General features: G+C 36.1%; 1 protein-coding gene across 10 annotated transcripts in view; it reads right to left on the bottom strand.

Annotated features, from left to right (window-relative positions):
• LOC106050290 (histone-lysine N-methyltransferase 2C-like) overlaps nucleotides 1–23,993 on the bottom strand; it is a 95,102-nt gene that overhangs the window by 23,644 nt on the left and 47,465 nt on the right. For 7 of the 10 annotated variants that reach the window (XM_056004349.1, XM_056004350.1, XM_056004348.1 and 4 more), the window contains 15 exons: nucleotides 23,794–23,940; nucleotides 23,098–23,243; nucleotides 22,211–22,422; nucleotides 21,810–22,059; nucleotides 21,478–21,636; nucleotides 21,166–21,320; nucleotides 20,436–20,591; nucleotides 19,386–19,607; nucleotides 18,713–19,133; nucleotides 18,545–18,631; nucleotides 18,268–18,420; nucleotides 15,925–16,086; nucleotides 6,515–11,232; nucleotides 1,399–2,317; nucleotides 39–1,068 (listed from right to left, as the gene is read on the bottom strand). In XM_056004349.1, the coding sequence (XP_055860324.1) occupies nucleotides 39–1,068; nucleotides 1,399–2,317; nucleotides 6,515–11,232; nucleotides 15,925–16,086; nucleotides 18,268–18,420; nucleotides 18,545–18,631; nucleotides 18,713–19,133; nucleotides 19,386–19,607; nucleotides 20,436–20,591; nucleotides 21,166–21,320; nucleotides 21,478–21,636; nucleotides 21,810–22,059; nucleotides 22,211–22,422; nucleotides 23,098–23,243; nucleotides 23,794–23,940 (8,937 nt within the window). The remainder of the gene's footprint in view (nucleotides 1–38; nucleotides 1,069–1,398; nucleotides 2,318–6,514; nucleotides 11,233–15,924; nucleotides 16,087–18,267; nucleotides 18,421–18,544; nucleotides 18,632–18,712; nucleotides 19,134–19,385; nucleotides 19,608–20,435; nucleotides 20,592–21,165; nucleotides 21,321–21,477; nucleotides 21,637–21,809; nucleotides 22,060–22,210; nucleotides 22,423–23,097; nucleotides 23,244–23,793; nucleotides 23,941–23,993) is intronic. The other 3 variants (XM_056004353.1, XM_056004352.1, XM_056004357.1) reach the window with 3 other exon arrangements.

Raw genomic sequence — 23,993 nt, 5'->3', positions numbered from 1 at the left:
TTAATCTTATAGATGAATGAAATCGATTAGAAACAAACCTCTTATTTGTTCCCATGTTCATCACATGATCATTTCCAAGTCCAGGCATTGCCATTGCAGATGCAGAAGGAAGATTTGTAACAAAGTTTTTGTCATCTTGTAAATTGTCCAAATGTCGCAGGGGCTGTGTCATGTTAGGTGAAATCTGTGGTGACAAATGAGGTGACATCTGTGAGGGAGGTGTGGAGGAGGGTGGTGTCATGCCCCTCATCATCATATGTCTGTAGTGTGACTGCATGTCACTTCCAGGAGCCACCATTCTATGCTGGTTGCCCATTTGGTTAAACATTTGAGGAGGCCGATGGTGAGGACCTGGCATGGGGGCACCCATTGAGCTGTTGATGCCAGGATGACCAGGTGGGTGGAAATTAGCTAGTGATGCCAGAGGCCCACCACTTACCCCCATTGAGGTCTGAGGATAAGGAGATGGAGGGCCCCCTTGCATCATGCCATGGTGCTGGCCCATCATCTGTGGCCTCTGCATATTGTGGGAAGAGTTCTGCTGCATTCCATGAGGAGATGACTGCTGCATTGGATGAGGTGACTGCTGCATGCCTGACATAGCATGTGGCATACCATGAGGTGGCTGTTGCATGCTGTGAGGAGAATGAGGCATGTCCTGCATACCAGGGTGTGTTGGAGACATGAACTGGTGTGAGCCCATCCTGGGTCTCATGCCTGTATGATCTGGACTCATCATTTCAGGTGGCATTGGTCTGTGCTGAGGGTGTGGCATTCCCCTGGGTGGGCGGGCCAATCTATTCATATCACCAACCATCCCAAAGTGGGGTGGTCTCTGTTGTCTATGCAAACTTGTACCTGTTGGAGACATAGGATGTTGTGCCATGCCATATGGGGGCGCTGCAGGCATATCATGCATTCTTGATGGAAAACGACCTCCTTGCATGCTGAACTGTTGCTGTGGTGGCATGTAAGGTTGTTGAGATGGCTGAACACTTGGAGCTTTAGGTGATAAACCTGGAGATGAGCCCATAGGCCTGGGGCCCATCAGTCCTGGAAAAGAAAAGTCTACACAATAATTAGGTTGAAACCAACAGATTTATTGAAATTGAAATAAGTACAAAGAGTTAACAATCACTAAATAAACTGTAAAACTCAACTCACAAAGCTAACAGGAGGAAAGGAATTCTATCAACCTAACTATTGGACAATGTACAACTGACTAAGCTGGGTACTATGAGACATGCTAAAAATAGCTCTTAGAACAAGACTAAAAATATGTGGGAGATGAATCAGCACTTTAATTGAAGGTATTTTGACTAAATGATAAAAACTTCAAGGCAAACTGCCATACAAAGTACTAATTAGCATACAAATTCTAAGTTTGTGTTGAACTACCTGTATATTGTTGATGAGGTGATGTATGAAGAGGACTGTGTTCAGCAGAAGGTGACCTTTCATTCATAAATGGTGACCTCTGCTCTTGTTGTGACTGGTGAGAGGAGGATGTTGGGATAGCTGTGCCTGCTGATGACAGCGCAGACTGTGAGACTTGATGGAGGAGATCTAGAGGTGGTCGTGTGATGCGGGATGGTGGGTAAGACTGATGTTGAGAGAATCCAGCTTGTGACATGTAGCCTCCACTTAGCTGCTGGTGGTGCAATGGAAGCTGCTGGCCAGACTGAGCATGATGGCTAGGATGTGTGGCTTGACTTGGATGTTGTGTCTGACCTTGCTGGGGATGCTGCCCTGTTTGAAGATGTTGCCCCTGTTGAGGATGTCCAGCTTGGGACTGTTGCCCTGTTTGGGGATGTTGAACAGGTTGAGTAAGTTGGCTAGTCTGAGGATGCGGTGCAGCTTGAGAGTGTTGTCCAGATTGTGAATGCTGCACAGGTTGAGGGTGTGGCTGCTGCATTTGTTGAGAATGCTGAATCTGGTGCCCACTTTGCTGTACATGCTGCTGAGGAGAAACCTGAGGTCTCTGCTGCTGGCTCATTCTGCCTATTGGTGGAAGCTGTTGAGAATGCTGTGGAGACATTCCTGGCCCAAAAGAACCTCCAGGTGTAGAAGAAGTGTATGAAGATGATGATGAACTAGCAGGCATAACCTCTGCTGAAGTGGAAACAGCAGCAGCAGAAGCTGAAGATGTGGAAGATGGTCTTGGTGTAGAGTTGCTGCGACTATCCTGACTGCTAGGGCGAGAAGGTGGTTCAGAATCAAAGTCAGGTTCATAAGAAGATTCCCCTGAGGCAACAGCATCAATTGTAGACTGAAGTCTCTCTAAAGCCTGTACATCAGTTGTATAGGATCTAATAACCTGAAATAGTGAGTGGCACATTTAATAAATAACTTTGAACTTGTTATTTAAGGTTTCTTTATCTATTAGTAGCGCTATATAAAAGCCATAATTTATTTTTTATTTTATTATGCTAAGTGCTGCTAGATGCTGCTACATGACAAGATGTTGGAAACAAATAGGTCCTAGCTATTTTCAAATAGTATCCAAATCTTTCTGTCCCATGTTTATCATTTTTCTAAACCATAGTAGCCTTCTGGGTGGTAATACCCTCTTTCCTTTATACAATTATTCTTTAGAAAGTATGGCTTCTGAAATACCTTTATTAATTCTTAATTAATGGAAGAAAATCCAAAAAAAGCCCCCAACTTTTACTTGTGTACTTAATCTGAACTATTGATTGAATGTTCCTAGAAGCCAAAGAAAAGGTTAGCTAGGAAATGTAGAGTATGAAGCTTGACAAATAAACAGAAGAAAGAAATTGTCTTTTTTTTTTACTTAATTGAATAATAACGCGCTTTAATTATAATGAAAAAAAAATGCACTTGCTTTTTTTAAGAAAAAAATGTAAAGGACAAGCTTGAGCAATATTTAAATCCTAGTCTAATGTGCAGCTTGAGACAGCACAAGATTTGCCACCTAACATATTGGATTTTACTTTAAAGTAAAATGAATTGCTTACAAAAGTGTCATAAAGATAATAGATTATTCAGGAAAATATGTATTTTATTACATTTAAACTGAGCATGGAAAAAATATAAATGGTTCATTAAAAAATCAATATATTTGAAGATCTAACATTTTAATTAAATACATTTAATCCATAAATATTGAAAAACAGAAAATAAACAAATTGTAAAACTTTAAATTTTGTAAAAGATGAAGAAATGCACAAAGAAATAGTATTATTCAATCTAAAAAATTTTTTTCAGGCCCCACAAAATAAACTAAAAAAGAGGAATCACTAACACAATATTGTCTCTTTTTTTTTCTTTTTTAACAGGTTGGTCCTGCATTTACTACCAAAACAACCACTCTCACATCCCAAAAAAAAAAAAAAAAAGAAGATAGAAATAAAAAGTTTAACATTATAAAGATAGTGAAATAAATATTATATACCAAGTTACTTGCTGAGAGTATTGCCCTACTCACCAGCACTAGCGAAGTTACTCACTGAGAGTAACACCACACTGAAAGAGTTAACTCATACTAAGCACATTGATTGATCATTTATTATTTTCTATTTTTTAGTGCGCTTTAATATAAGTGTTTAAAAAAATTTTCTTTACTATTTATTATTTTAGCCTTTTTAGTCAAACTTAAAAATCATTATTTATCAACAATGATCAAAATACTTACTTCAATAGTATTTTTGTAGAAGGAAATATTGTGTGACAATAGTAATTAAGACAATGTTAATTACCAAATCCATATTAAGGGATTCTTTTTAATTGATTACAAAGATATAAAGTCTTTGATATAATATTAACATTGACATACAGTAATTGTTATCTTTTTACATTAACATTAAGTTGTTTTTTTGTGTGTGGTCTAGCTCTTTCAATTCTCTACACAAGGCTTATCTGGCCTTAGATTAGTACATCCAGGAGACTAGTCTGTACATTTTCATTTTAATCTTCATAATCCAAACTAATAAATTATGGTTTAATAACAATTTGTGTTCAATATAAAAAGGGCAGGCATGCACCCCCTTCAAGTCTATAGCAAATATAACAAACAAACAAAAAGTTATTGAAGTTAAATCATAACATGGCAGTGATGTACGAATGGGAAAATGAATAATTTCATTGGGATGTTGGAAATACTAATGGAGACCAAGAGTTATGCTGGATGTCCAGAACCAATCTATTTATTTAACAGCCCTGTCCCATTCACAAGAATTAGTTTTAAAAATATCAAAGTAATATCCAAATGCTTTCATGACATTACAAAAGGATGTAAAACAACAAATAGATTGGGATGAAACAGTCAGTGTTCAATACAGTTCAGTTGTGTACAAATGAATACATGACTACATTTGAATTATAAATAAAAGACATTAAGATAAAATGTCTGCATTGCTAAAAAAAAAAGAATTAATATGAAAATAATGCCCACTGTTACAATTCTAAGAGGAAATTATTCTTCTAATTTATTTTTGATTGCATTTTGTGAAAAGTGTTCACATGAAATAACTGAAGTGTGTGAATCATTGTATAGGTCAGATCAAGGACAAGGAATTGGAAGGATGAAGTTTTGGGTTTTGCTACTTTTGTTGAGTTTCTGTTGTAGAGAGATGCCAGATTAAAAAGATATTGTACTGAGGGTATGAGTTTGATTTATAGCAGTATTGGCTATAAGCGTTTTCATTCTGTATTAGTCTTGATTAACACATTTGTTAAACCTTAGATATTGAGGATTTTAAGCAGTATATGAGCTATGCTGATGAACTTTATTTTTGCGTATACATATTAGGGATGCACCAGATAGTCGCTCTGGCTTCTGCTGAATATTCGCTATTTTTTTACTATTCGGTCATATTCGGCTCCGGTCGAATATCACTATCACTGGATAGTTGGCCGAATAGTAAAAAGTACACCTATTTAATATGCATAAAGAGTGGACCTCATTCCATTAATGTCTGTTATAGAATGTATTAATGTTTATATTTAAAACATAATAATGTGCTTAAAAATAGGAACTATATGAATATGCATCTTTTTTTATAAAGACAAGGTGTGTTAATATAAATAGAAATGAAACTTTACATTATAAATGCGTGTTAAATACAGAGCAGCAATGGCTGGCACATTTTTTCATTTTGTCTTGAATGTTGAGTGGGTTAGTTACATGTTAATATGTTATATTCCTTGACTACATCATGCTGTGCGGGTATATCTCCAGAGGGAGAGATGAACAACTCCCACCCCTTTTTTATTTTTTAGTCCATCTCATTGAGTTTATTGATAGACAGGTGACCACAAGTCAAATACTATGAACGTAGGTTTAATGTCGACATATTGACACTCTCTAGAGGTCACACCTTACGAGGGAACTGAGTTTGTTTACTTGGTAGTAAATCTTAAGTAGGAGGCTGGACACTGGTAACAGGTAAGGATGAACGACTCCCACCCTCTTTTATTTGTGTAGTCCATCACATTGAGTTCATTGATAGACAGGTGAGATACGATGGACGTAGGTACTCTCTAGAGGTCACACGAGGGAACTAAGTTTGTTTACTTGGTAGTAAATCTTAATTAGAGGGCTGGACTTCAATCTAAACCCCTACATGGATAACCGGACAATGAGTTTGTTTATTTTTAGAAAAATCTCAATCACTTGGCTGGACTAGAGGCCACACCTCTTCACGTGTGCCGAGTTACTTGGATATAAATCTCAATTAGTAAGCTGGACTAAAGATCACACACCTAAACGAGTGACGCTTTAATACAAAAAACACATAGCCCAGTAAGCCAGTAACTAATTATTTTGTAGAAAAAAGTCAAAGGCTCAGATAAATTAACGATATTGTTAATAATTTGGAAGTGTCAAGTAACTCCTCGTTATGACTATTTTTGTTTACTTTCGATGCTTACTTAGCCACTGTGTATCAGGCCAGGACACCCATAGGCCCTTATGTAACAGTTACAGAAACCATGATAAAATCAGTAATAATTAAGAAAGATGTTTCTTACATACGTTCTTTGCATAATAAAATAAAACAAAGATGTGCATGTGTGTATTTTTTGCCTTGTATTAAAACCTTTAGAAAGAAAGCTATTGACTTAAAATATAATGGACAACCTTACAGTAAAGTTTAAAATCACAGAAAATAAATTGATTTGAAGCACCACAATTACATCTAGAAAACAAAGAAAAAAAATGTAAAGAAACACCTGACCTCTGTAACTAGTGTACGGGTATAATTTATCTACATGCTTGACTGACCGTGCCAATGTGTTGTTGTTTTTTTTTGCCTGACCACTCTTCACTATTGCGTATGCCCAAGGAAAAAAAAAACGTGTGATGGTCAACACCATCAACTAAACACACTACACTAGGACAACATGTGTAGGCTCACTATGTCTATCTGACCAGGTTTTTAAAATCAGTCGAACACACAGTCTATTTATGTTTTTTTCTTCTATAGTTGGTTTCCCTATAGGATGTGATAAAATGCTTGAAAAAAAATGAAAAAAGAGATGAAAACAAAATTACCTTTTTAGTTCCTTCTCCAGTCACTTTACAGGAACCTACATTGATCTTCACAATATCTGTATCTGGAGACTTGGTGTAGGTGACATTTTTAAATAGATTGGAACCTGGCTTAGAACTGAAGGGTTCTGTGGTTGACACTGAATGCTGAATATTGGTTTGATGTGAGGACACTGAGCTTGATGTGGAAGATGGTGTTGCATGCTGGGAACTGGTTTGGTGTGAGGACACTGTCGGCGGTGTAGAATTCAGGTCTAAAGTTCTCACACTGTAAACAGCAGCTGGTGTGGCTGTAGATGTAATGGTTGAACCAGATGATGGGCTGTGAACAGATGCTGTAGTTGAAGACTTGCTGTCTTGGTCAGAACGAGAACGTTTGCTTTTATCTTTGAAAGGCCCTGAGATAAGTTCAGCAGTGCCATCTGAGGACTTTCTGAGAATAAGCTTGAGGTCTCCTTCCGTTTTGTTCCTCACAGCAGAGAATTCTGACCTATGACCTTCCCGGGGCACTGAAGTGCTTTCACAAACTTGAGGTTGTGACTGACCATCCATCCGAATTCTTATTGGAGGAATGACTGGCCTAGACTCATTGCCCCGTGAACCACTAGAAGGACTAATGGTGTTGGATGATGTTTCTATGTTTAAATAGTTACTAGAAGAAGACTTCAAGAGTTGAGATGATGAAGACGTTGATACTTTTGAAACAGTTGGTGAAGAGATTGAAGGTAAAGATATTGGTGTCGTTGGCTCGGATGAAGCTGAGAGTGTCACAGACATTGGTGCAGGGAGTTGCTCTAGGCTGTTACAGACAGGCGTTATTAACACAGTTGATGAAGAGGATGAATTTTTGGCATTAGATCTAACAGTGTCTGAAAGGCTTACAATCACCTGGCTTGCTGAGGTATACAGAGGCTCGTTGTCCGCAACTTTAGTTAAATCAAAATCATTTTTGTTTACTTCACCTGAACAGTTTTCTAGATTTAAATCTACTTCAACCTTCTTTTCATGAACTAAGCCTAAATCTTGTTCATAATGTTCCATTTTGTTGTTGGTCATTGTAGAAGGAGCCGTACCAGAGGTGAAAAGATTAGACAGCTGGTCAGATAGACTAGTGGACGGAACAGTTGTAGCCAAAGTGGCCAGAGAGGAGAATGTAAGTGCTGTAAGTGTGTCCGATGGTCTGATGGAAACATCCGCAGATTCGTCTGGGTCTATTCTAGGCTTAAAGTTAGCCAGGGACTGGGAGACAGCAGCAAGTTTGGAGGACACCTCAGAGTCTATGGGCGACAACATGGTGACCACAACAGTTCCTGCTGGTTTCTCTGGGGTCAACGGATGACTAGACATAGAAGCCTGAATGGCAGCAAAAGAATCACTTTTACCACCAGAGCTCAGATCCAATGATGGTGAACTACAACTGTGTGAAAGTTTGACATCCAATAATTTTGATGGGTCTGGATTATCTTTGTTAAAATTTTCCAAATTATGTGTCAAAACTGGTGGAACATTTTTGTCATCTTCATCATCTGTGCCACAGTGAATGCCATCATCACATACTTTTTTCTTACTACTGCTATTATCATCTTCATCATCTGTGCCACAGTGAATGCCATCATCACATACTTTTTTCTTATTACTATTATCATCTTCATCATCTGTGCCACAGTGAATGCCATCATCACATACTTTTTTCTTACTACTGCTATTATCATCTTCATCATCTGTGCCACAATGAATGCCATCAACACATACTTTTTTCTTATTACTGCTATTATCATCTTCGTCATCAGTGCCACAGTGAATGCCATCTGAACATACTTTTTTCTTATTACTACTATTATCATCTTCATCATCTGTGCCACAGTGAATGCCATCATCACATACTTTTTTCTTATTACTACTATTATCATCTTCATCATCAGTGCCACAGTGAATGCCATCTGAACATACTTTTTTCTTATTACTACTATTATCATCTTCATCATCGGTGCCACAATGAATGCCATCTGAACATACTTTTTTCTTACTACTGCTATTATCATCTTCATCATCTGTGCCACAATGAATGCCATCAACACATACTTTTTTCTTATTACTGCTATTATCATCTTCATCATCAGTGCCACAGTGAATGCCATCATCACATACTTTTTTCTTATTACTACTATTATCATCTTCATCATCAGTGCCACAATGAATGCCATCTGAACATACTTTTTTCTTATTACTGCTGTTATCATCTTCATCATCTGTGCCACAATGAATGCCATCTGAACATACATTTTTCTTATTACTACAATTATCATCTTCATCATCAGTGCCACAATGAATGCCATCATCACATACTTTTTTCTTATTACTACTATTATCATCTTCATCATCTGTGCCACAGTGAATGCCATCATCACATACTTTTTTCTTATTTCTACTATTATCATCTTCATCATCTGTTCCACAGTGAATGCCATCTGAACATACTTTTTTCTTATTACTACTATTATCATCTTCATCATCAGTGCCACAATGAATGCCATCATCACATACTTTTTTCTTATTACTACTATTATCATCTTCATCATCTGTGCCACAGTGAATGCCATCATCACATACTTTTTTCTTATTTCTACTATTATCATCTTCATCATCTGTTCCACAGTGAATGCCATCTGAACATACTTTTTTCTTATTACTACTATTATCATCTTCATCATCAGTACCACAATGAATGCCATCATCACATACTTTTTTCTTATTACTACTATTATCATCTTCATCATCAGTACCACAATGAATGCCATCTGAACAAACTTTTTTCTTATTTCTTCTATTATCATCTTCATCATCAGTACCACAATGAATGCCATCTGAACATACTTTTTTCTTATTACTACTATTATCATCTTCATCATCTGTGCCACAGTGAATGCCATCTGAACATACTTTTTTCTTACTACTGCTATTATCATCTTCATCATCTGTTCCACAGTGAATGCCATCTGAACATACTTTTTTCTTACTACTACTATTATCATCTTCATCATCAGTGCCACAATGAATGCCATCATCACATACTTTTTTCTTATTACTACTATTTTCATCTTCATCATCTGTGCCACAATGAATGCCATCATCACATACTTTTTTCTTTTTTCTTTGATTTATGTCCTCTTCATCATCAGTCCCACAGTGAATGCCATCTTCACACACATTTTTTCTCTTTACTCTAGCACTTTCTTCTTCATCATCTGTACCACAATGAATGCCATCTTCACACTTTTTGACACTGCTACTTTCATTTTCACCAAGAGCTACATTTTCGACTGATGTTGTAGCAGAATCTAATGAACTGGCTGGAATGGATACAACTGATGTAGCTGCTGAAGTTGTTTGAGCAACAGAGGCCTGAGTCTGACTATTGGTCTCAGGTGGAATGTGAGATGGGGATGATGTGGTAGTTTCTGAAGGTATTGAGGATGAAAGGACTGGTGCTGGTGATGAGGATGAAGATAATGCCATTGAAGTTATAGAGCTGCCTACAGATGCAGTTGAAGACTGCAATGTATTTATAACAAGAGGAATAGTTGGTTGTGGAAGTAATTCTTGACTGGGAAGTGTACTAACTGGAGCTGCGCTGGAAGTGGTAGAAGCAGTTGAAGTTGTGGATACAGAGCCGATGGAAGGTGTCAACTGTGGCATTCCTGGCAAATGTGTTCCTTGGTATTGACTGATAGATGAAGCTGAAGGCATGTGGCTAAGTGGAGGAGCCTGATTTATCTGTTGGAGGTGTTGACCTTGAGACATTTGATTTGCTGAATGAGACATAACTGATGGTGCTCCAGGCATTCTCTGCTGCATCACATTATGGGTTGGTGTCAAATGTCCTTCAGCTCCTTGCATCCTGGGATCCAGTTGTACCCTTTGTGGCATGTGTACTGGATACTGGGGGTGCCCAGATCTTAATGGTGGTGGTGGTCTCCCTTGATATGGCATACCACCTTGATTCACTCCAGGAGGAAACCTTTGCCTTTGAGGGTAAGGATGTAACTGTGGATATCGTGGCACACCCATCGGTGGTATCTGTTGGGAGTCCATAGAATGTCTTTGGCCTTCAGGAATGCCAGGGAACTGTTGCTGTTGTTGAAATTGTTGCTGCTGTTGTTGCATTCTGGCTAAGTTTTGAAGATGTTGAATATGTTGTTGATTGTGGAATGCAGACGACATTGGAGGACCACCATGAGGGTGCATAGGCATCCTTTGCAAATGAGGTGGAAGAGATTGTGCAGGCATAGGTGTCTGGGAAACTGTTGAGCTCTGGGAGTCTGTTTGCGCCACAACTGTGGTATTTTTCACATCTCCTTGCAAGCGCTGTTTCTCAGCAGTATATGCATCAGGGTTATTACTGACCTGAGGCAAAGCATGAGATTCAGCAGTCTGAGCACTGGTTGTACCACCCAAAGGTAGCCCAGGAGTTAGTCCCGACATAGATTTATCTGTCTCTGAGGTATGCATAAGAGGTGCTCGAGCAGGACTTCGACTTCGTGGAGATTTGCCTCCTCTGGCACTACTTGGGCTTGATGGATTCTGAAGCTCCTTTTGGGAATTTGTCAGAATCTCTAAAATACGCCTCTCTGTCTCAGATTGAGGTCTGGGTAACTCAGCAGGCTTGGGTGGTGCTGGTGTAGGCATAGATGAAGGGTTCATTACTTGACCACTTATCTGACCTGGATAATGTAAACATTTATTACAATTATATAAAACAATTCAAGTTTAAAATGTTTTACTAAAGATACTCTAGAAACATCAATGTCAAATTTATCATGAGGGATTCTACATGTATTTATGAGTAGTTTAAACAAGAATATATTTTATTTCAAATAACAAGATGGAATAACTTAAGGAGATTTAGAAAGGATCATGTTAATGAAATTCTCTCTAATGTTGAAGGAAAACTATGATGGTTTTTGAAATTGAGTAATGGACATTAAAATTCTGCGTAAAAGTTGTAATAGTAAACATTATGCCTTTTTTTTCAATGCTTAGAAACATAAATTAGAAATCAAATTCTTCAAATCTAAAAAAATGTGATTGCAGATTTTGTTGTTGTTTTTTTTTGGCTTTGTCTACATCACTCCCTTCAACACTACTGAGAGAGGATCTAAATCAATCTAACTAATCGCATTAAATCATTCTTACTTTCTAGAGGAGAGACAGACAGAGAAAGCGATGGGAAGACAACATAAAAGAATGGATGGGCCTGCCATTGAAAGAGGTTCTAACTAAACCAAAAGACAGAGTTGAATGGAGAAAGACAGTCAACAAATCTTGCATGGTGCCCCAACCGTCCAATAGACTAAGGTATAGGTAAAATCATTAAATTGAGCTAGAAATTAAGATATCTAGATTCTAGGTCAAAGGTCTATAAACTGTGATGTGCCGAATGTCAAACAATGTTGGGCCAACAGCTCCATCCAATTAAAAGTCAAAGGAAGATTCCACATATGACTTGTAGCTTTGCGTATGTCTAATTTTAAATTGTATGATTCTCTATTTAATTTCAGGATTATATTGTATCTGAAATCTACCACTATTATGTTTGTGTAGGATTTTATGCCCTAGTTTGGTGAAAATAGACATAAACATCCCCAGCTTTAGTAAAGCTTCAGCTATTAAAATGTGTAGTATTGAAACTTAAGATTTCAGGTTACTATACTACAGTGTTGGACCATTTCAAACCCTGCTTTTATACAAATGTGGAATGCCTTAAGTATACAGCTATCATGATTTGTTTAGGTTAAAATGGATGATACTACAATGATATGTATACATGTTGTTATAACTCTGCTTCCAATTCCCCTTATGGTGTGCACTAGTGCACCATTCAACAGAGTGATAGACATTTTGATACAAGAAGAAGGACTTTTTAGATCTAGACGACATGTTGATACAAGAAGAAGGACTGTTTAGATCTAGATGACATTTTGATACAAGAAGAAGGACTTTTTAGATCTAGATGACATGTTGATACAAGAAGAATGACTGTTTAGATCTAGACGACATGTTGATACAAGAAGAAGGACTTTTTAGATCTAGACAACATGTTGATACAAGAAGAAGGACTGTTTAGATCTAGACAACATGTTGATATAAGAAGAAGGACTGTTTAGATCTAGACAACATGTTGATACAAGAAGAATGACTGTTTAGATCTAGACAACATGTTGATACAAGAAGAAGGACTGTTTAGATCTAGACAACATGTTGATACAAGAAGGACTGTTTAGATCTAGACAACATGTTGATACAAGAAGAATGACTGTTTAGATCTAGACAACATGTTGATACAAGAAGAATGACTGTTTAGATCTAGACAACATGTTGATACAAGAAGAAGGACTGTTTAGATCTAGACAACATGTTGATACAAGAAGAATGACTGTTTAGATCTAGACAACATGTTGATACAAGAAGAAGGACTGTTTAGATCTAGATCTAGACAACATGTTGATACAAGAAGAAGGACTGTTTAGATCTAGACAACATGTTGATACAAGAAGAAGGACTGTTTAGATCTAGACACATGTTGATACAACAAGAAGGACTGTTTAGATCTAGACAACATGTTGATACAAGAAGAATGACTGTTTAGATCTAGACAACATGTTGATACAAGAAGAAGGACTGTTTAGATCTAGATCTAGACAACATGTTGATACAAGAAGAAGGACTGTTTAGATCTAGACGACATGTTGATACAACAAGAAGGACTGTTTAGATCTAGACAACATGTTGATACAACAAGGACTGTGAAGTGATAAGCAAGATATAGGAGACTTAGCTGTCTGGAGCTAAGAGCCATCCTTCGCGGTACCAGACAACTGGATTAACTCAATGAGTGCGGAGCGTCTATCCCATAGACGGTCTGTCTGCCCTAAACGCACGAACGTCTATCCCATAGACGTTCTTACCCTACCTTTGTTTCGTTGCATTTTTAAATTAAAAATTTTAACTAACAACAGTGGAACTATTTTTAATTTATAAAAGAGTTCTTCATCCTTTGTTTACATAGAAATTAGAAGCTTTTGGCTTTATTTAGACATTTATTTATTACTTTTTTTACAATGTAAAAAAACGTCGCCATGACTACGCTAGTCCAAGACACACCCACAATGTTGACTACTGAAGAAACTTTATAATTATTCTAAAAATTATCACAAATAAATAGTAATAATGAAGAATTTGATCTAGATTAGATTCAGGTAGGTCTAAATTTAGCGTATTTATATGATTATATCTATATTATTAGTATTTAGATCTAAATCTATTATTGTCAGTAGGCTAGGGCTAGGGCTAGGTGTAGTCTGTAGATCGAGATTGACTAGATCTAAGCTTTTATCTCTAGACTTGGACTCTAGATCTAGATATATCTTTAGATCTAAGCTTCTGGTAAATAAAAAGAAAGGAAATGGTAGATCTACATCAAATAATCATCCACTGTACTGTGGGGTGGGCATTTTTTCCCCATTTTCTTTTTTTTTTTTAGTATTGTTTATCTGTAAAAATCTACAACATCATGGCTATGCTTGTCCAAGACACACCCACAATGTTTACTACTGAAGAAGCTTTATTATTGTTTTATTTATACTTCTATGAATTGTAATAATGAAGATCTTGATCAAGATTTAGCATAGGATGAAGCAGACTTGGACATTATTAGCATTTAGATTTAGATCTAGATCTAGTATTGCCTTATATGCTTAGGCTTAGGCCTTAGCCTTAGACTAGGGCTAGGTCTTGAATGTAGATCAAGGTTGACTAGATCTATGCTTTTATCTTTACACCTTTGTAGATTCCTATAGATCTAACCCTTAGATAAATGAAAACAACAGAAATGGCAGATCTAAATCCAATATTCATCCACCATGCTGGGCCTTTTCTTGGTATATTTTCTAGCAATTTTTTTTAGTATTGTTTTTTGGTAAAAATCATCACCATCACTATACTGGTTCAAGTTGCGCTCCAAAAGGTTTACTACTAAATAAAAGTAAAATATAAAACTATTCTAAATCCATAATTTATCACAAAGGAACAGTAATAATGATCTATTCGATGTCTAAATCTTAGGTAAAATGAATTAGGATTTTTATTGTCCTTCATCTAGTTAGAGATTTAGGCTTTGATCTCTCGCTAGCCTATGTCTTGCACTGGTCTAGTATTAGAATGAAAGATGTTCTATGCAAATAAAAAGAAGACAAATCTAGATCTATATCCCATTGATTCAAATGTACATAATATTTGAGTGCATTTGGTTGATAGATTTAGTGCTGGTATCTATTGTTATTGGTAGTAATGAAAAGCGCAATAATTTTCACTTTTTTTTCTGACTAAAAAACCAGGTAAAAATAATAATATAATCAATGATTCATCATCTTTTATTGACTATTTTATCACATTTCTTTTTGAAAATATCACAAAGGAACAGTAATAATGATCTATTTGATGTCTAAATCTTAGGTAAAATGAATTAGGATTTTTATTGTCCTTCATCTAGTTAGAGATTTAGGCTTTGATCTCTCGCTAGCCTATGTCTTGCACTGGTCTAGTATTAGAATGAAAGATGTTCTATGCAAATAAAAAGAAGACAAATCTAGATCTATATCCCATTGATTCAAATGTACATAATATTTGAGTGCATTTGGTTGATAGATTTAGTACTGGTATCTATTGTTATTGGTAGTAATGAAAAGCGCAATAATTTTCACTTTTTTTCTGACTAAAAAACAAGGTAAAAATAATAATATAATCAATGATTCATCATCTTTTATTGACTGTTTTATCACATTTCTTTTTGAAAATGCTGTAAATAGTCTAAATATGCTGTTTCAACAGTAATACAAAGAACAAAATCTAAATTTAGGTCTCAAAAGTTCTAAAGTTGGCATCCATTTTTTTTTCTGAGTGTCATATTATTTAGATTATAATTTGTATCTTATATTTAAATAGAAAGATGTTTACATTTTCACATTCTCCATTCATTTACCTTTACTTTGATACCAAATTTGTTACTATAGCATCATTGGTACTTAAACAATAAATTTTTGTTTTAGCCATGTTTGGAACATTTTCTTATTTTTTTAAAAAAAGTAGCATTTTTTTGAAAACAAAACACAGCAGTCAAAGAGTTAATGAGCTGGAGCAACACTGGGAAGTGTGTCGGTGGTCGGTATTAAGGTTTAAATCGGAAAGGACTGGTGGAACTCAAGACAAGACTCCTTGTAAGCTGAAGTCACTATCTCTGTGTTTTGTAACTGTTAATAAACACATTATCTGATATTCAATTCCTTTCATTGAGTGTTTGCAATAGATTTAGAATTGATTTGGTTAAGATGGAAGCTACTACAATGCTATGTACATACCTATCATACCCTGATTTGGTAAAGATGGAGGCAAAGGTTGGGACTGTGTCCCCTCTATTTCGTCCACTTTCTTTTTCTTTTTCCTTTTCTTTTTCTGTACTGTCTGAGTAGCAGCATTTAAATCAGCTATTTGTATAGGTGAATTAGGTGGTACAGGGCCAGCTAAAAACATATTAAAGGACTTTAACTATGTAAACATTTAAAGAATGAACAACTTTACAACATATAATCAAATTTAAATAACTTTACAATGAACAATTAACAATGAACTTATATTAAATCAATATTCCAACAGATTTGCTTTTAACCTATCAATACACCGAAAGCAATTAAATAAATAAAGACAAATTAATCAAAACATTCAAAACTGTAACACAAAACTAAAATATATCTAGGTTTTCTGAAAATGATAAACAGATATAAGAAACAAATCTGACATTATACTGTTATAAATAAAAAAAAATTAATATGGTAATTTTAATTTTATCCAATCTAAAGTGAAATAGTTTTAATCAAAGTTACCTACGAATTTTGCATATTTTTTATACAAATGGACACAAAAATATGCGAGTACGGTTTATGATCTAAAAATATGCATTTCCCCAAAGAGAAAAAAAAGTAAAAAAACTAAGTTGTTGCAAATCATTTATATAAACTAGTGCGTGCCTGGAAATGATCTAGGTGGCTTTCTAGGCCTACCACAAGAAAAATCTAGAATCTTTTTTTTTCCTGTGCACTGCCAGACAAAGATTTAAAATATTAACTAGATTTTGCTAATACGAATAAAGCATTCCTTTCAATGTGTCAGTTTATTTCAACTCTTCCGACTGTTGAGCATTAAGTGATTATTTAGATTTATTTTTAATTTATTGGACTAAGTCTAGATCTAGATATTTTATCTAGACCTATTATTAGTATTGCGTTTTTATGATGTAAAAGTAAAGCACCAATAATTTACGTCACTCTAGATTTAGTAAATTTGGATAGAATTAGCTTTTAACCGATCTAAATAGATTTATATAGATTTAAATCTATATATATATAGTCTATGTGTCTTCTAGACTTGACTTAGATCTAGAACTAATCAATGTAGGAATGTAGATCTAATTATAGATTTAGACTACTCATGACTACTGACTAGGTCTGTAACTAGATCTAGATCTACTCAAAAGCAGCAATTCCTGCCATCCTATAAGGAAATGTATTGATCTCCTTTCTAAAAATCTAAAATTAAATAAATTTTTAAAAAGGGGCAAAAATTGGCTGTTCTAGCTTTATTTAGTCTAGATCTAGTATTTCAAATAGAGGATAGTATAATGCCGTGGGATTGTTAAATTACCTTTAAATAGCCAAAATGCTTTAAAGCAATAAATGAAGCTTCCTCTAGATCTAGAATCGATTTTTTGTACACCAGAAAATTCAGGAGAGTTGTTTTGAGATGAAAGTGTGAAGGGCAGAGGTTTTATTTGCAGCAATGGTGGTTGAGCTTAAACTCTCTCTCTCTCTTATAACAAAGGGAATCAAACTGATATGCCCTGACTCTCAAATCCAGAAAGTATCTTCTGTGGCAGATCTAAAGCTACTGTTATAGTCACTAGTGAGTTAGCTAGATTCGCTAGATTCCATTACATATGATAGCCTACATTGAAATAATGAAATCAGAGACATTCAAGGCTGAGTGTGTTTGCAAATGAAAAAGCTTTTTCTTATGCAGAAATAAATAAATTCAATTCTTGATTCCTTGTACCCTCAACGTTTGTTTTCTAAAACAACTTCAAGCATCAGAACCCAGAATAAATAGCTTTATCTTACAACAGCTAGAGAGTTTATCTATTCAGCAGACTCAATAGCTCAGCTTCTATATTAGAAATAAGTTCAATGACTAATTAGGATTATTTGTCTGAACAAAAATCTTTAAAATGCTTTTTCTTAGTGATTGTGTAGGACGCCAAAGCTTTCATTGTTGACTCTGCAGGGAAAGAAATCTGAATTCTTTCAAAATGTGATAAAATATTTCCAGTGTCTTTATACCTTGTGAAGATATTACTTTTAAACAAAACTACTTTTATAGAATTAGATGTGACTGATCCAGTCAAGCAAACCAATACATCTGGTTAAAGTCTTATTTCACTTTTCACGTATATTTCTTTATAGTTAGGAAAATACACATTTGTCCTTCAAAATACATATAACATATATATCCAGGTCTGGGAATACTAATTTTCATTTTGGTATGTAGGCATCTCTGGTTTAAATGTATAGGCTGGCTATTTTATAAAATTAATATTTAAAATTAATACAGACATTGACTTATTAATGAAGAAAATGAAAAAAAAAATTAACCTTGCTGAAATGGCATTCCCTGTTGAAATGGCATACGGTTAGATTCCATGCTAGGACCTTGGGGATAGATTGATGCATTTCCAGGATATGGAGGTAGTCTTGGTCCAGTTGTAGCACCTTCAGAGAAGCCAGTAACAACTGCTGGGCCTGGAGCTGTGCAGGGAAAAACAACAACATAAAATTATATACAGTATTAGGCTACAAGATTATTAGTAATGATGCACAACAAATGCAAGTAATAGAAATAACTTTACATGTAAAAAAAATTATTTCTTACGTCTTGGAAACCTTGGTCCTCCACTGCCTTCAAAAGGGACATTTCTTTCTCTAAAAAACTGCAACGCTCCAATGACTTCAACTGGACCTACAGACAATTCATTGTATGTTAATAAGGGAAACCATATCAGAATAACCCATTGTAAACTATAAAGGAAAAGTTACTTACCTCTAGGTCCTGGAGTACCTGGACCTGGTGAAGGTGTGGGTATTGGCTGACCTTGAGGTCCATGTGATGTAGAGGAAGGTCCAGTTGCCTGAGGTTGACTCATGGGTGAAGGTGGCAGTCCTGTTGGTGTGTGTGGTGCACCTGGTGTTGTAGACACTGCTGGAGGTGCAGAGCTCACAGGGACAATTGGTCCAGGAGTTGTGGGAGTCAGGTTTCCTGTAACGCCATTAGCAGATGGTGAGGCAACAGAGTCATTAGCCCCACTAAGATTAAATGGTGGTCTGAGAGGCTGTGAGTTGGCACCAGGTGGTGGAGGCATGGCAGTTGGTGCTGCAGAAACAGGTGTAGGAGGTCCTGGTGTCATTGGGGTTCTCTTAATTTGTTCTCGTTGCTGGAAAGCTTCACTAAATGGATTATTGTCCTGAAATAGTCATCAAATAGTTATTTTTAACTGAAACAAAATATTTTTTATTTTTTTTTTGTTTAAAAGACAAAAAGTTTAGGAAACAGACTATAAAATGGAATAGAACATTCCAGCTTCATGCATACATTCAAACTACAATATCAGACAGACAACATCAGTTAAATGTGCATCCAAACAAAAAAAAAATAAAAGCTAAAAAGCAAGAAGTAAAACATAAAAATAAAAAAGGTGGTTATTAATAGTACATACTCCGATAATGGTTGTCGGAGGACGCATCCTATTTTGCTGCTGCTGTTGCTGATTAGCCATACGTATACGGTTCTGCATGTATGCCTCATATTCTTGACGAGCAGTGGGACTCAGTCTGACTGAGTTATGCCCCCCTGGGGTGCGGGGGTGGGAAATGGGTAAGGCTGAGCCAGACAAGGTTGTCTCAGCCATACCACCTGTCCACATGCGACCAAACTGCTCCTGTTGAAAGGAGGAGTTCACTGTTATGTCTGCTTTATTAATTAGTATCCAATTAGCAAACTAAGCTAAAAAAAAATTAAAATTAAATCCCAGTTGAGCATGACTTTAAAACAAATCCTTTTCTTCCACTCCAAACAACAGTAAGCAGTTTAGAAGTATGAAGAAAGCTTGAACCAAAACATTGTTCAGCTGAAGGTACTTTACAATACAAAATTGACTAGAAAAATTAAAGAACAAATGTTTCTATTGCTAAATATCTTGAACAAAAAGTGGAAAAAATAAATTATTTCCAATATTTAAAATAACAAAACATTTTTTTTGGCCAACCAAAATGTTGCTCAGGAAATGATACTTGGTTTAGTTAAAAAAAATAGATGAAAATAAGTTGCTTTAGAATTATTAAATCTGTTTCCTGTAGAGCTTAGTACAGTCAATAAAATGTGTTTAAGCTCCTGCCTTTGTGTCATCCCTTTCCCACAAATTTAGGGATTAAAAACTTAGAAACACTATGAACAATTATCTTTCTATTAAAAATGTAACATTAACCTGAATAAATGTTTAATTTGACCCATGAGTTTGATTGAAGACAAAGCTGCAGCAACAACAGCCAATAACATTCCAAGCAAGAACATTACAAAAAAAAAGTAATAGTACCATTCCTAAAGCTAGTAATAGACTGCATTTGTTTAGAACGCTAAAAACCATTAAAAAAGAAATGCACAAATAATCAACAAATAAAAGAGAGAAAAAAAAATGAAGCAGGCAAGCTGTTGTTACAAGTCAAACACTAGGAAATAAAAGGGAGAACACTCCATCATACAAATCTACCTGTTGCTTTGTTTTGTAGTCCTGTGTCAAATGCTGATGCTGGCGCAAAAGTTTCCGCTGGGCTTCCAGTTGTTTTTGTAGCCCAGACTGCTCAGTGCTGATTCTTTCAAGCTCGCTCGTATCCATTGGGTTCAATTCTTGGTTGTTTTTCTTTGCCTGGTGAGCAGTAGAATACAAATGAACTAATAGTTGTCCAACGCAGATGTTTCTTTTCAGTTTGGAAATCAAATTTAAAATTAAAGCAAGAATGTTTCATTAACTTTTATGGAATTCATAAAAAGACAACACATTTTTAGAAAAATAGTTACATTGGAAAAAAAAATAAAAAAATTACAGATTAAAAAAAACTTCAAGCAAGATTTCAAGTCACAAAATATTTGGGGGGGGGGGGGGGGGGGGGGGTAAAAATATAAATTTATATAAAACTAAAACGGGGGTGCAGTGGTCGAATGGTTAAGTGCTTGGCTTCTGAACCTGAGGTCCCGGGTTCAAATCTCATTGAAGACTGGGATTTTGAATTTTGGGATTTTTGGGGCACCCCTGAATCCACCCAACTCTAATGGGTACCTGACTATAGTTGGGGAAATTAAAGGCGGTTGGTCGTTATGCTGGCCACATAACACCCTACTCGTTAACCGTTAGCCAAAGAAACAGATGACCTTAACATCATTAACTTTAAGAATTCAAATAAACATATAATGTTTTAATGTAAAAGAAAAAAAAAACCTACCAATCTTTGTCTGGCTTGGATTGTCTTCTTGCTTCTTTTTAATTTGTTAACCTGCCCTTCAAAAGTTTTCACCTGACTCTCTAGGTACATGTTTTGTTTGTGTAAGAACTCTTCATACTGTGCTGCCTGTCTTTCATAGTCTGGACCCATATCACCTAGATTGAAAGAGACAATATAGAGTTTGTAAGGTGTCACACACACAAGAGGGTTTACAAGTCTAGAAAAGACAGAGACACAGAAAAGACATGTAGACCTAGACATACAAAAGGTAAAATGTAGACTTGGACATACAAAAGACAAAATGTTACTGACCAGTTGGTGGACTGACAGGTGTAGGAGGCCCTATGGGCATCTGCTGTCCTGGAGGCAATCCACTGCTGCTAGGACCAGGTGCTCTAATGTCTGCTGGACCTGGGAAAGGCACAGGTGACCGCTGGGCCATTCCAGGGTGCATCAAACGAGGTGAAAAACCTTTCACAGTATATGAAAAAAAAGTCCAATTAAGTAGCGGACACAATTTCAAACAATTAAATCAAGAATACCCCTTAAAAATAAAGGGATTGAAAAATGTATTGAAAAAAAAAATGTAATTACAGTTTTAAAGTTACAACTATTTTGCTAATTGCTTTACTTAACAAAAATACCTTGCTGGAATGGAGAGCCCTCTGGTGGAGCATTCCAGACACCACTTCCATCCCCTGGACCAGGCATACGCAGGCCAGGGTGATCCATTCTCATCTGCATTCCTCCTATATTGTGCACAGTTGGTCCAAGCCCTGAGACTGGAGGTACCCCAGCAGAAATCCCAGGGGACATACTAGGCATACCTTGCTCTCCATCTCGTCTATGCATCAAAGCCTGCTGCTCTGCTTGACGTTTCTGTTCTTCTTTCTCCTGACAAAATAGTCACATAATCAATGGATTCCAACACAAGAACTAGGTCTTACTAAGAAGTTGACTCATAAATCTAATAAATAATGTTAACATTACCAATATGTTTATCATAGTTCTGTGCAAGCAAACAAAAAAACTCTGCATCATTTACCTGTTCAAGCAATTCATCAAGCAATGTATTTTGTGGAGCTCCTGGTGGACCACCTGGAAAAGGTGGACCTGGCTGCCTAGCAGACATTCCTCTGACCTGAGGTGAATGTGACAACCTTGGAGGCTGGCCAGGAAACTGGTGACGCTGATGAGGTATTCCCATCTGAGACATGCCAGGATGGTTTGAAGAAGGAGGTGGTGGACCTCTCATACCTAAATAAATTTTTTTTTTTTTAATTTAATTAATTACATTTTCAATTGCTTTGTCAGATTTTAAGAAATGCAAATTACAGGGCAGTAATATTACATCTGCCCTTAGAATGGTGGGCAGCAATAGCAAAAGTTATGTTTCTTTTGTTCACATGCTAGCAACACAGCAACTAAAATGAAGAAACTCTTTAACTTATTGTTTAACAACTAACAGCAACTAACTTTATTAATAAACTGATCATATACATATATATTAGTTCCTAACACAATTCTCATATAAACAACCAGACTAATAATCCATGCTATCAAGAACTCTAATAAATCCACTCTGTCCTGAATGCTACCCCCCCCCCACACACACACAACTGGTCAATAAGGTCAGTCGGCGTATGCTGGGGATTAAAAAATCTGTATGTCTGTCAACAATGTACAAGTTTTAAAAAAACCACAACAAAAACAATAACATTTTTAAAAAATACTTTTGTTTTCACTTGCACTTTGGTAGAACAAAAAAGTGAAGTCCAAAGTTGTCAAGTCCCTAATACAATTAAAAAAAAACTATTTCCCTATTAATAGACTAAACTGATTTATTTCAAGTCTCATCCATTCATAGAAAAAGAGATCAATGCGCTGCATGCATTTAAAACTTTTTCCAATATTTTTTCCAATTTTGCTTACTTCTAGGCTGCATATTCTGGTACATGGGATGAGGACGTCCATCTTGCATGGACATCGGTTGTGGCATGCGGGGCCCTAGACCTTCTATACCTTCCATTCCTTGATCTAAAGGTCTAGGAAACCTACCAGGCTGCCCATCATGACCCCTGGGGAAAAGAATGCTTTCTTTAATTGATATCAATAAACTATTTGAATTGGTGATGCGCATAGAAAAGACTTTCACAACACATAGCATGTAAATAAATGTAAAAAAAAAGCCCCACATATAATGACTAATAGAGAGCATGGCTTTACCATGAAGGGTGTATGTATGAGAGGAGGTTTTCTAAAGGGATGTATCACTCAGAAAGTATTTGATTCTTTCAAAATGACAGGTCAAAATGTCTGGCTAAATTATGGAAGAGGGAGACTCTTTTATTGGAGGAGGAACAGTTATGTGTTACAAATGAGTTTGTGTGTAAGGTGTGTGTGTGTGTGGGGGGGGGGGTAAATTATGTAACAAACTCAAAACAAAGGTATTCAATCTTTAAAGCTAGGGTAATGTACAGACCAACAAAATGGAGAGTGGGCCAGAAGAGTTAAAAAATAAAAAAAAGAACAAAATAAAACAAATTTCTATCATCCTAATTGACTTAAAGTCACTTTTAAGTTTTGGAACCCTAACCAAGAGTGAGCATATTGATCTACAGTATTTACCTCATTCCATGAGGGGGTTGTCCATACATTGGCGGCATTCTTGGAGCTGCTGGATGCCCCATTTGATTGTAGCCTCCTGGTCTAGGGCCCATACCACTTGGTGGATAACCAGGTGACATCATATGAGGTGGACCAGGTGATGACATGCTTAAAAAATGTAATTAAAAAATATAGAGTGATACTGAACTAAAACTTTGAGA

This window comes from Biomphalaria glabrata, chromosome 11 (genome assembly GCF_947242115.1).
Source record: "Biomphalaria glabrata chromosome 11, xgBioGlab47.1, whole genome shotgun sequence".
NCBI lineage: Eukaryota > Metazoa > Mollusca > Gastropoda > Planorbidae > Biomphalaria > Biomphalaria glabrata.
The sequence above is the reverse complement of the archived record's forward strand: the minus strand, read 5'-3'. Positions and strand labels throughout refer to the sequence as shown.